The 14,111-nt window shown below is 45.0% G+C and overlaps 1 protein-coding gene across 3 annotated transcripts in view; it reads right to left on the reverse strand.

Annotated features, from left to right (window-relative positions):
* The window catches only part of DNM1 (dynamin 1), a 65,592-nt gene extending 57,534 nt beyond the window's left edge, over nt 1–8,058 (reverse strand). For all 3 annotated transcript variants that reach the window (XM_063409830.1, XM_063409829.1, XM_063409831.1), the window contains exon 1: nt 7,729–8,058. In XM_063409830.1, the coding sequence (XP_063265900.1) occupies nt 7,729–7,889 (161 nt within the window). In that variant the 5' untranslated portion in view covers nt 7,890–8,058. The remainder of the gene's footprint in view (nt 1–7,728) is intronic.
* Nucleotides 8,059–14,111: the final 6,053 nt, after the last annotated feature.

Consider the following 14,111-nt stretch of genomic DNA (forward strand, 5'->3'; position numbering starts at 1 on the left):
TCACAGCTAACTCAGTATCTATAGTAGTTAGTTCTGAGCAACATATCCAGTTTGCATTACTAAACTCCATCACCCCAAAATAGGCATGATGTGTGCTTTAGATGGATCACAGACAAATGTAAATTAAGAGAAATAATGCAGTTTATCAGAACCAGTCCTGCTTGCAGGCAGACCACCTCCAAACCTGACCAGAACACGCAAGTGCTGAAAGTCCCCAGGCACAAACCCCTGGGCTCACTCCTCTGTAGGGCTGTGCTACCCATCCCTGCCCTGAAAGACCATGATCAAAATTCATATCTAGGGCAGCCTCTCATCTCCCAGTGCTTTCTAAGAACACCCTCACTCCTCAAATCCTGCACCTGATCTATGGCAGCAGCCAAAGGTGGCTGCACTAGACCCAGCCTCTGCAGAGCAGACCTAAGTAACCTGCAAAATACTGAGCAAATCAACTTCCATGAAGAACTAAAGTTCTTGGCACAACACTTCTAGAGAGAAGGCAAGCCCTTGCAAGGACTCAGACATCACAGTGCCATCTTAGAGAGGTTTCATTTATTGTTAAGAAAAAGAGTTTACCACTTTATGCTTTATCTTTTCCAGTGTTACTTCAAGTGTCCATTAATGATATACACTTACATGTCCTGGGAGATGCCAACAACCTCTCTTTCAAGGATGGGGAAAAAAGGTATAAAAATTAATCGTTAAGAATATAGCTTCAGAGCAAGGAACAGAATTCTACCTCAAGGCTGAACATGCCCATTTACCTGTAATAAGAGACAATATTCCTTAACCATGAAATTCCACTCTCTATCAGAATCTGCAAAACCAGGTTGGAGGCCAGGAAGAGAAAAATTCAAGTAGAATGAGAAACTGTCCCACTAGGAAGTTGTTTTTCCCACCATGCATGACTATACTTCTAGGTTTGGGTTTTTGTTTTTTGTTGGGTTTTTTTTTTTTTGACCAGATTTAATTTCATCTCTCCTCCCAACCAGCAGTACTCTGACTCATATGGTTACAGATCTGTGAGTCCAAGAAGGAAAAAAGCATTACACCCAAAGTTTTGGGGGTGTTTATTTTAGTGGCATATCAAGGAAGTAGGTTTACCCTGCGTATTATCAGTAAATCTCCTTTGACAGACACCACCTCAAAACCAATTTTACATTGAGCACACAGGCTGAATATCAAATGCTTCTAGATGACTGCCTGCCACCCCTTCACTAACTCTTCTGGTTTTGCTACTCAAGCACTGCCTGAAACAAAAAACTAAGTACTGCCTTGCATGGGTGGAGCACACATGGGTTTGCTCTTGTCCAATAAATTCACTGCTCAAGGCATCATAATAAGTTTCACGCCAGTAGCTAGAACACAGCAAGAACTGTTTCCCTTGATTAACTTATGCTAAGTTGTAAGCTGCTTCCATTTCTCCTCAAAAAGATCCATCTTTAAAAAACCTTATTCAGAATTTTTACTCACGCTTATACAGACAAACTCAAACCTGAAGTACAAAGTAGGGACAATCAGGAATTCACCAGATCAGGAAGGGGATTAACTTCCTGCCTTAGAATAACATTTTCAGAAGCTGCCTCAGATAGGAGGTGTTGCAGACAGACTCCCACTCCATCTATTTAAGTCTAGCAGGGTTCTGCCTGCTCTGAGCATCTGGAAAAGTCAGGGTCAAGACTCAGCTTGGTATTCCCAGATAGGTATTGAATGGCTTCTGAAAACAATCAGTACCCTTTAAAAACAGTAGGTCATCTTTGTTTTGCCTGTTCTTATTTAGGCTTTTTGACTGTGTGAGAAGCACACCAAGTTTAAAAAAAACAGAAGCAGCTGACAGTTTATCTTTTGAGAACTTCTAACTCCTTACCCCACTGGTTCTATTCCCTCTTTACAGCCTTGTATCACTGCATCCTGTTTACTGAGAAAACACACAAAAAATTCCACATTTACATATCTCAAAGTACAGTAAGGACTAATCAAAAAAACTCAAGATGTTCTAAGGCTCTAAGCTTGAGGATTATCATGCTAACAAGGAAGAGTCTACACAAGGAAGTGCAGCATCCCTGATCTGTCAGCTATCAGGTGATGAATTCCAGCAATGACAAGGCAACCTGTCGTTTTCACACACCAGTAGGTCCAAACACCAACTTGCACAACACTGAGCACCAGCTTCCCGACCGGAGTGCAGCTGGTTTCCTTTCCCTAGGTAAATCCTGATATGATCTGAGACATGCCATGAAGATCCCTTCTTCTAGAGAACATAAGGCCAGTGGGCAGCTACCAGAAGCACGAAATCATCACTAAAAAGTTAAGCTGAAAGATACAGCCTGCAAGATGTGCAGAGAACACGTAACTGCTGCAGGAAGTAGAAAAAAATATTAGAATTGTACTTATTTGAGCCAACTCTGATAGGATTAAAACACAGGCAGACACTGCTGCTGCATCTACAAACACTGATATTCACGTGTTTTTCCCTCACAGGTATCCATGTTATGTTATGTTTTAACTTGATTATCTATCTTCTTTTAGTATTCCTCCTCCCAGAAGTGTTTGCTCAGAGCTCTACAGATTTTTCTTAAGTGAAATTATTTTATCTTGGGGTCTGCTGTAAGACATTTCCCCCCAATGCTCCATATTTTCTTCCTTCCCCAATTAATCCAAGGTGAAAATAGGTATTTTCTTCACTGGAGACCAAAGACTGGCTGCCATTTGAAGGACTTACCTGACCATAATTTATTTCTCCAAGCAGCAGAATTCTACTCCTGGCTTTTGCACCATCCACTGCAACCCTAAATAAGTCACTTGACAAGCAGTACCTATGTTTTTAAGCTGCAAACACACAAGAAGATTTGACTGGCTAACAGATGTATTTATCATACAACAATTAATGGTCCATGATTTGCAATTAATCATCTCTCTGCCAGCACACATCTCAAATCAGAATCCTCAAAAATTTAGAAGAATCACACATAAGAACCTCTTTTGTGGCCAAAGCACATGTCGTGCATGTATCTTCTTGTTTAAATTTAAATCTGCTCCTGAAGTACTGCAGTGATGCTCAGCATTGCCCAGTACAACCAACATCCCCAATCTATACATACTGTAACTATGACTTTTCCAAGATTTGAACACTCAGTCCTCAGCATTCAAGCTCATAAGCACATACTGCAGCAGAAGCCTCAGCAACTTAGAAGTACAAAGATCATCAACAAAAGATTTTTCCTGCAGGAACAGGCCAAGTATCTGGATCTCTTTATACATCCCTTTAGGAACCTTCACTTCTACGTAGTTGCTAAATACTGCTTTTGGTCTCTGAAGGTATTTTGCTGGGGATGCTTTCCATAACAAAGTACGTGTTATCAAGGAAGGCATTCCCTCATCCTATCTCCAGGGTGTATTTATCTCTAAATGGCTGTGGAAGGTATTAAGTTGCTCCTCAAAGTTATACCTGAAGCCAAACTAAATCCTGCGGCTTCAGGATCTTTGCATCACCAGTATGGGACATGGAAAGGCAAAGAGACACTTGCTGCCAGGCCCGTGCCTGGTTTTGTCACAGCAATTACTGCAGCTATGCCTAATGAATAGTTAGCCTTTCCATTGCCACAGGCATTGCAGTGCTGTATTTTCTCTGCTCTTTCACCCATGTGGGAATTTCAGTGTGTTAGTAGAGGCAAGGTTAGCCCAACATAGTTGAGTTTAGGCCCACACCTGTGTCCTGACTCCTTCCAGGCAACACACAAACTTCAGGGAATTCAGCATACACCATCAGAGCCTGGTGACAGACTGCTAAGTACCCCTATTTTGGGTGCACAGCTTCCAAGAGGAGATGTTTGTGGGGTACCAGATTCCAGCTCAGGTCTGGGGTCAAATAAACACTGATTCACTTCACACAACTCTGGCACTGCTTCGGTCCCTTAATCATAAACAAGATGGTTTCATCTCCATTCAAGTCCTTCCACCCACTGTTCCCAGCCCTTAGTCACTGCCTCCTCAGCAGCCCCCTGAAACCATCTGTTCTGGAGAAGTCAGAGGTGCCTTGTTTTCCCCATGAAGAGCAATGCAGATGTCCCAGCAGGGCTGAGCAGCACGCTGCCTTGGATCAGACATCACCACAAGGCACAGACACTCTGGGAATCAGCTGAACGCAGCCCAGTGCTTTCAGTTTTCCTGTTTGTAAAGCACAGATAACAGTAATACTCCCAGAAATCCAAAGATTTTTGTAACAGTGCTCTGAGACCATAGGATTTAAAGAAAACATATTTGTTATTTCACATGGTAAATTAAGAACATGGATGATTATACAAACAGCCTTGTGGGCTGTCTTGTACAACCTCCTCAGGCATTTGGGCTCTCAAGTCAAATTAGCACATACCACATGCTTTGTTCTTTTTATCTGACCAATTTTGCTGGTACAGGTGCCTACTCCAAGACCTATTTATTTAGAAAAGGAGGCAGAAGAGAAGTAACAACGCCTTACAAATGAACTAAATGATGCCTGAGGTCCCTTCCAAACTGAGTTATCCTACAAGCTTATAACCACACCAACAGGAAATGCCTGGAGCTCACCTGATTAACCTTCCTTCCAGTTCTGGGGCCCAGGATAAACCAGTCTGTGGACAGATGTGTCACCTGTCTGGCTTCTACATGGCTTCTTGTTTCTTCAGTGATTTTATCACCACCACCAGGTATCCAAATCACCATGCTGAGACTCCAGCAGCAAAAGCACACACAGCAGCCACACTAGCATTTGGTATTATAAATACAAGCTCTGCACTGTTGGATAATCTGTTAACAGCAGAGTGTCACTGAAAATGCAATTAGCAGCAACTAGTAAGCCATTGAATTCTGGAGGAAAAAAATATTTGTTTGGTAAGACATGTAACTAAACACTGATTCCAGGCAGTATCATTTCTCCCTACTTGTAGGTTTTCCCTGAGTGTGGGACTCGGTGCTACTGCAAGGTGCCTGCAGCAGCCCTGGACTGAAGCCCTGCATAGCCACAACACAGGTCTGGCAGGGGGCAAGTGTGCTGTCCTGCTAGGGAAACGTGACTTGATGACAATTTGAAAGGAGTCCCGAAGGTCCTGAGCATGGAAACCAGCCCTCTGCTGAAATGTCTGCATCACGCACATCAGCCAGTACCAACCACATCAGCGTTTGTTCTTGCACAGATTTCCATCCACTCAGAGACAAATTCATTCACTGTGTAGCGAGCAGCTGCTGAGCAATAGCTGCACCACCACCCTGGTATCAAGCTGGAGCAGTGACATATGTCATGTCCACTCTACAGCAATAATTGTGTTTGTACACAGTAGGTCTACACACAATTTCTTTTTATGACTATTCAGACAAGAAAACAGCCCCTATCACAATTACACTGAAGAGCCATACTTATTCTGGGTACTATTTCCATAGCTCCTTATCATGGTTTCCAATACCCACACAGAAAGAAAAGAGACTATACATTACAGCAGGGCCCCAGCACTGTTTTAACAGGATTGGGATTTGCAGCATATACACATACATTCTGTGGTAAGAGGTCTCAAGTTACCAGCCTAAACTAGCCAGCACTCAGGGGTATCAAATGGAGAAAGACCTCTTCACACTGACATTTTCCATTTCCCCTCCAATTATTTCCTCTAAATGCTTTTCTACAGACAGCTCTCAGCTCCTGCTCAGGGGACCCTTAATTATTTCATTTTCTAAAAGCCACAGCACTATAACTTGCTGCTAGAGAGACAGCTGATGGGACACTGTTGAGGTCATAAGTTCTCCTGTAACAGGAGGCATCAGAAAGAGACAGAGGATAATTGAATTCATATATTTTCCACCAAGCAGACAAAATCCCCAGTTCTAAATTGGTGCCACTGGAGATGCACCAAGGATTAGCAAATCCCCTTGTGTTGTTGGTCTAAGGGAGAGGAGCAGAGTACCCCAATACATCGACTGTCCTTCCTTCAACAAATCCTCCTCTGGCCCAGCAGCCCTACATTATCTACGACACCACTGCAGCACTGTCTGCACAGATCCTCTAAAAAGGATTGATGAGGTTTGACTGCCAGTACTTAGAAAGCATGAAAACAGCAGAGCCAACAGGTGAGCCCGTTTTGCTCAAAGGTTTCAGAAGATCCATTTTCCCCTTCTTAGAAAGCTACAGCCCAACAAGTTTTTCACTTGGGTGGCAGGAATTGTTTTTTATTATTATTTTCTGTGACTATGGACAAACAAGTGGATCCTGGACTATGACCTGAGGTTCGGTAAAATGTGTTTTTGCAATGTCCTGCCCTTGGCATGATCCCAACATCTCTGGGGGATAAACTGCATGGACCTTTGGAAGCTACCTAAAAAAAATGCCAAACTCTTTACATTTTATACTCTTATTTTTTCAAAACTCTTTGATTTATAGCAGAGAAGAAAAATTTTTATTTTGACCACGCTTTCTTTGTACCAGATACAACCACTGTGCCTTTCTCCTAGTACACCCAGCACACCCTGCACTCACTGCTCAAAGATACCCTTGCACAGGTCCAGAATTTGAGGCTACTTGCAGCTAAACAAGCAGTTAATCCACACCACAGACCCTTCTGACAGTGGAAAAGCTCTATAAGCCATCCAACAGCAAACAGCTTAAAAGAAAAAGTGGGGGTGGGGGAATGAGATCCAATAGATGTTGTCACAAATGCAGTTTGCTGAAAGAGAAAAACCCACGCAAGCATCTGACCAGGTATCAGCAGCCACTGCTTTAAGGCAAGTCACCAGAAACCTGCGTGATCCTCATAGAATAAAAAACCACCTTGATAACTAAAACCCGTATATAACTTAATATAATTAATTACCAAGGCCAGGAAAAAGGTGAGGAACACCCCGCCCCCCCTCCCCCCAGGTGTTGTGTGTCTGACTGGAGCAGATACCCAAGCAGCGCGGTCTGCAATTTACTCAAGTTGCAGATGATGAATGCGAAGGTCACATGAAGGGAAGGCATCAGTATATTGCCTATCACAAAATGGTAGCACCCGGGGATTTGAGCATATAGGAGAGCTATAACCCCGTCCTTCCTATAGCCTCCCCGCAGCTCCTGACATGGCATCCGCTATGGAGGACAGCGAGCCTGGGCTGGGGGAGGGGGACGGAGCAGATTAAACTTAAACACCCTCCGCATCACCCCCCCGCAGCGACAACATCCATCTCTGAGCCCCGCACCGAGCAGGGGATGGATGGGGCCGGCCCCCACAGCCACTTCAGCCCCCTCCGTTATGTAACAGCCAGGACAAGGGGGGGCTCCCACCGGCCGCCAAGGTGCGGCAGCGGCGGGGACCCCGCTGCGGAATGCCCCGGGCGGGGAGCCCTCCCCTCCTCACTCTCTGCCTGCCGCGCCTCCCCGTACCCCTGCACCGCAGCGCCCGGGCGCCCTGCGGCGCTGCCCGCGCACCACACACGCGCCGAGCCGAGCGGCTGCGAGCGGAGCGCTGTGTGCCCGCACCGCGCTGTCCCCGCACCGCGCTGTCCCCGCACCGCGCTGTCCCCGCACCGCGCTGTCCCCGCACCGCGCCGCCCGTGCGGAGCCTCTGCCCGCGCTGTCCCTGAGCCCGTCCCTGCGCCGCGCCGCCCGTGCGGAGCCTCAACCCGCGCTGCTCCCGCACCGCGCTGCCCGCGGACCCCGCGGCGCTGCCCCCGCACGGCGCTGGCCATGCGGCAGCTCTGCCCGCGCCCCCGGGGACACCCCCCGCTCACCTCCCGACAAAATTCTCCAACACGGAGCTCTTGCCGGCGCTCTGCCCCCCCACCACGGCGATCTGCGGCAGGTCGAGGTTGGCATTCTGCCCGATGGCGGCGAAGGCGTCCTGCAGCCGGTTGACCAGCGGGATGAGATCCTCCATCCCGCGGTTCCCCATGGTTGCGGCGCGGCTCCTCGCACAGGCGAGCTCGCACTAACCCTTCCCGCAGCCCTCCCCGGCTCTGGGGCCGGTGGGCAGCGGCTCCAGCCCGCGCCCCTCGCCCCGCTCGACGCCGCCCGGGCTCCGCTCGCCTCAGCCCGCCCGCCGCGCCTGTGGAGAGCCCCGAGCTGCCGCCAGGGGGCGTAAAGGTACCGGCGCCGCGCTGCATCCTGGGAGATGTAGTCCGGGGGCCGTGAGGGGCCGAGGGGGCCGGGATGGGGATGGCACGGCACGGCACGGCACTGATGTCTGTGCCCAGAGACCTGGGAACGGGGCTCGCTCCCCAAAACCAGCGCAGTTCAGATTGCCCCGGGGATGCGTGGGGCCATGTCTGTGTGCGGCAGGTTGACACACCTGTGTGGCCCAGCCGGTGTGGGTGTGCAGCCCGCTAAGCCCGCCCCGCAGTCTGTCACGGTGTACCTGTCTGTGAGCCCGTACCGCCAGCACGGTGCCATCCATACCCCTGTAGCATTTACAGCTTTGCAGCGCTGCCAGCGAACAGGTAAGATTTGGTCGAAGGTCCCACATGGCTTGGTTACTGCACCTGCACTATCTGATCCTCACACCCACACCGTTCAGTCGGTGCACCATGGTTTGGTCACAGTACTCGGGAATGGGCTGGCACCTGTATGGGAGGGCTTTGTGTGAAGACAGCACTTGTGAAATCACCAGAATAAAAGAAACACTTGAGATGATTAAACTGGAGGTTTGCAAAAACGCTAGGACTCTGAGCATCTGGTCTAGCAGGAGGTGTCCCGGCCCATGCCAGAGGCTAGAATAAGATGTTTTTTAGGGTCGCTTCCAACCCATTCTACGATTCTGCTGCTTCATTCAAACACAGACGAAAAATGCATCAATTTCTGTTTATAGCTGTAAAAGAGTGGATGTGTTTCCAGGCTTGTTTTAGACAAACGCAAACAGGTGCTTCATTTTGTGCACCCAGATTTTGTTTTTAAAATGACTTGTCTGCAATAAAGAAGGAACAGCTTGGTTTTAGGTTTTTAAAAGGGATGGGTTTTTAATAAGAATATAACACGAGGCCATATTTGATTTCAAAGTATAGCAATGAAAACAAGTGTTCAAAAAAGCATCTGATGGCTAGCAATGACTCAGAAGGATGGAGAATGTTGCATTTCAAACACCTCTCAGTTCGTGCTACCCAAGACTCCTATTCACAGCTCAGAGAGAGATGGGGGTGGAGGGGGAAACAAAATACAAAAAAAACCTGCAACAGATTTTGAGCTGTTTTGTTTTAAACAGCAGCTTTTTAGTCACAATAATTATAATGAATATTTCACAGATGTCCATAAAATTTAATCCATGCAAAAATACCTACCTGGACCTACACAGAAACTGAGGCAACCATGGTGAGGGATGAATTTGCCCCATGCTCTAACCCATCACCAGTGTGCAGGTAAGAACCCTGAAGGAAGGGAAGGGAGCTGCTCCATCTGTATGGGTAACACCATTGTAGGGCATACGTGGGCAGTTTTGGGGGCTGTCAGTGCTATTTTTTCCTCTCAGCAAATTACCCAGTAAATCTCAAGAAATAAGCTTAAGAAATTCAATATGGACTGTGGACAAAAGCCTTTGAGCATCCCTGCAGCCATTCTGATAATTTATGTTGAAGGATTCTGGAAAAAAAAAATGCTGTAGATAGCTGCTCCTTGTAAGAGGTCACCACAAATAGAGCAGTGAAGAGTATCAAAGGCTCAAATAATGATGTCACCTTCCTCCCTGGATCAGAGCTGAAGCTCAGGGAACTTTAGACCATGAGGATCTTTGAAGCTTTATTTGAGGAGCCATAAGAAGAAAAGTCTCCTTTTCCCAGAGTTTGCTGTAACTTGAAGTTCACCAACTGCAATACAAAGATTACCCAGTGGCATCACTTCACCTCACACAATTTATTAGCTGTGCTAAAAACTCTCAGTGGCCGTGACCAGCCTCACCTGGAGTTCCCCCACATCTGTGGACCTGGGAGCTTTAATTAAGCTCAGTTCAGGGCCATCAGTCCCTGCTGAATTAAGGAGATATGTTTGGTTCAGTTGCAGCCTAGGGAGTCTTTGGGTCTGGGTTTCACTCATAGGTTGACTCCTTAGCTTTGTCCCCATGTACTCTGGGTAGGTATTTTGTTCTGGGTGAGTCAGCTCTAGAAATAATCATTCAGGTTATACCATTCTTTTGGAAAAGCTAAAATGAAACTAATCCACTTGAGAAATGTTTGTGAAAGACTATTGAAAATACCGTATGTCAACAGCTGATGTTGAAGACTGAGGGGAAAAATAGGGTTTATGTTACCAATTGAGGAGCTCAAAGTACAAAAGCTCATGCCTGATTTCTTTGCAGGTATTCTTTCCTACCTTATCTAGTTTTATTTTTCCATGAAATTCATACTTAGTTCTTAGGAAACGTGGTCCTTTGGGGGATATATGGGGGGTTTTGGCCTAACTGAAGTCTTAAAGGGCAAAACTGGACAGGAGGGATGAGGGGAGTTAATAGGGTTCTCTCCAGGTACACAAGAAAGGAATAAAAGGAATGATGGAAGTGGTAAAACATGCAGAATTTTTGGCATTTACATGGATCAATATTGGTGTAAAATCGAGAGATGCACAGAGTCTGCTCCAGCTTCTCTGTCCTGAAGAGATGTTTGTAAGCAAATGCGCTCCAGTGCCTGCCTGCAGCGTCGCCCTAAACCGCGCAACTCCAGCGTGAGGTCTGAACGCTTCTGCAGCAACCGCAGCGCTCAGCCCGGAGAGACTGAACGGGAGCATCCCAGACAGCCAAGCCTGGATTTTCTGAAGCCTTACAAACCTACACCTCCCGCTGATGAAAAAGCGAACTGCAGGCACTCAGGATCGCTCCTACAGCCTTCCATTTTCTCTCCTGCCGCAAACTGAGTTGCAAGGATGTTCTCAGCAAATGTATCTTTTGATTCTGTAATACCTCCTACCTGTGACTTACGCAGCAGCATGTAGCAGACAGAGCAGGAAAAACAAAAGGAATTTTATAAGCCGGAATGAATAGGAAAAAAATCTATTTCCTTCTATCCTAGTAGAAAAACTGAAGATGTGAGCAAAGAAAAACAAGGGGAATTAAATATTTCCTCCTCCCCACCCGCCATTGCTATAAATATTTCTGAATGTACTTTAACATGAATCCCTAAAAATGCATGTGGCCAAGCATATGTGTGTTTCTATGTATGGCTATCAACATAACGACAGTTGTGTATGCTGATTTTGTCACCTCATGCAAATAGGACTCCCAGTTTAGTTAGCATAATTAGAAATAGACATTTGAGAGCTGGATTCTGTCCTTCATTCCTTGCCCTTGCAAAAATAACACATCTAGTCCTCAGAGGAAAAAAAGAGGCAAAAATGTGGAATGTAATTAGCTTACGAGTCTCTAAGTTACTTGCAAACTGTTTTTGCTGACTCCAGGTAGTGTGAATGTTTAGAATATTTCACTGTGGGTCTTGAAGTGGACAATTCTGGCCTTTTGGGTTCCTAAAAATGGTTATAAACACAGGTGAGAATTTAAATTGAATGTTTAAAAGCAGATGTTAAAAGTTCCAAAAAGAAACAGGCCTAGGATGGTCATTGTCCATACTAATACTATATGATACAACTATGATACAAAAATCTATTTTACAAGTACTTAAGTGCTACTTTAGTAGCAATGGTACCATAGTAACATCATTGATCTCTTGTGGTATCAGTTGCTCAGAGAAAAAAAAGGTTGATTTCTAATGCTCCTATTAATTGCAAAAGCTATTTGAAAGAAAAGCAGCCTTTAATTTTTGAGTTTTCAAATATAAAGCTTTTCTTTGTAGAATAAGATAGTGAAATGCTTCTTCATCTTCTGTATTTCAACTGAATTGGTGTGCAAATCCCCCAAAAGGAGGTAAAAGAAGGTAAATTTAATGTATAAGACACTAGGACAGTTTATTGTTAGTGTGACTCCCCAGAGGCCAGAGTATACAAAAGGAAAGAAATAAGCTGAATGTTATACTCCATTAAGAGTGGGATCTGCACATGGATGTGAGTTTAAATTAATATTTTAAGAGCAACAAAGCTCCTGTGCTTTCTGCATCCTGTGAAATGTCACAAAATAGCTCCTGTATATATTTTACCTTGGGAGACTGAAATCACTAATAGGAGCTGATTGACCATGTGGTAAAATGGATATAAAATCTATAACTTCACCTCCTGTGGGCCTGTCCTGCCCATCAAGAAGTATAAGGAATACGTTTCTAGAACTGTATTACAAAGAATGAGGGAAAACATCCTTTAATGCACATACAATTTTGGTTTGAAATGTTGTGTGACTCCAGTCATCCTCCAGATAAAACAGACATGGAAAACAGTGTAATTCCAGTAACTAATATCAGCTGTGAAGAGCATGTCTGGTGAAACTTGACCCATTCTTTCAATAGATAGGCCTCCAAACTGGGAGAAGAAAGTACTTAAAAGTTCCATATGCTTTTTCTCCAAGAAGTTTTTGAGGCTTAAATACATTATGGTGAGAACTAGTTATATCCTGGTGAAATGGATGAGTAATACCACCATCCTTGCAGATTGCAGAGGAAATTGTGGGCACTGCAGTATGTTGGTGCTGTCACAGGCACTGAGAAAACTTGGGTTTTCAAAAGTGATGTGGCTTCACCAAGGGTTGCATACCAAGTCTTTTTCAAAGCCAAAATTAAAACATAAAACTGCATAGTGCAGTCATATGCTGGAAATTAGAAATCCTTGGTTATCTGCATGCCTGATCTGGTCCCTGGAAAAAATTCATATAGCCCAGCAAAAACTTGGCTGTATAATACAGTCCAGCTCCTGAATAAAAAGCATTCATATGCTCTGTCCTCTTATCTGCCAACAAATTTCATAACCCTGATCTAATCATACAGAGGTGTAGTGAAGTTTGCCTTATAGTCATGATCCAACAACTCCACTGACTACAGTCCCTCCATTGGATATATTCTGGGTCATTCTCTTACTCTGAAATTCTAAATCTTACCCTGTTTCATTCACTCCCATTGCCAGTGAGGCACTCCCAAGCCTGGGGGATGCATGGGTTGGTTTGGAGCGATAATGCTGTAGTCTGCATTGTGGCTCTTTTTAAGCTTCTGTGTGTTCTCCCATTATGAACTCTATTTGCCACTGCACACTGAGTAGTGAGTTGCTTAATTATTGAAAGGGAGATGTTCCTTGCAGGAAAAAACAACTGTCAGTGGATGGGAGGTCAAGGTCTGCGTACCAGTGATCACCAGGCACTGACAGCACCTTTTGGCTGTCAGCCTGACACACTGTTTTGCTGCTTGTAGTGAAAGAAAGGATCCTAACCCGATTTTCTGCAGTTCCCTTATATCCCTGTATGACTTTCAAACTACATGGTGTGATTACCTGAATCTGGAGCTTTCTCTTCTGTGTTCAATTAAACCCTTTCTGGTAGGTGTGATGTTCACATTTGGACATAAAGGCAGGTCTGAAATCAGTCTTTGGGGTGTAAGGTTGATGGAGCAGCGTGTCTTTCTTTGCTTCCTAGAGCCCTTGTCCTGTCCTGTGTTGTGCAGGCATGGGACTAAATCCATATGAGATATGTGTTCAAGGCAGTAGACCTATGGACTGCTTATAAATTCAAAAATGTTGTTTAATTAATGATTTGTTTGTAGGACCTCAGAGAGAAAAGCCCAGACTATGAGGAGTGCCTCTAGACTATGCCAGAACATAAAATCTAACAGTGAAGAAACTTAGTTACTTGCATGTTTCATTCCTATAGTGATTTGTAGATTTCCAAATACAACATATAAAGAACACTTACAAGAGCTTTAGTTGTGGAATTGAGAAGACATCAATTTCAGATTTACGTTTGTCTATACAATCTGAATTCTGCCTTTCCCAGGTCTGGCTAATTTATGTACTGGGATCATAGGATTAACCCTTACCCCCACTGCTGCAAACCAGCCAGGCCAGTGGCTGCTCTAACACTACAATTACAGGAGCAGAGGTTGAACTATGCAAAATGATTTTTAAAAGACGTCATGCATGTTTTTTGCTTCATGTGTGTGTTCCCTAGGATGACATTTAAGTTGTCATGCTTAACAGGAAAACATTTTCTCTGTGTGCAGACTACCATAAAGGGCTCTGGACATGAACAGAGCCCATCATTGATTAATATGGA

Source organism: Prinia subflava, chromosome 12 (genome assembly GCF_021018805.1).
Source record: "Prinia subflava isolate CZ2003 ecotype Zambia chromosome 12, Cam_Psub_1.2, whole genome shotgun sequence".
In the NCBI taxonomy this organism is placed as follows: Eukaryota; Metazoa; Chordata; class Aves; order Passeriformes; family Cisticolidae; genus Prinia; species Prinia subflava.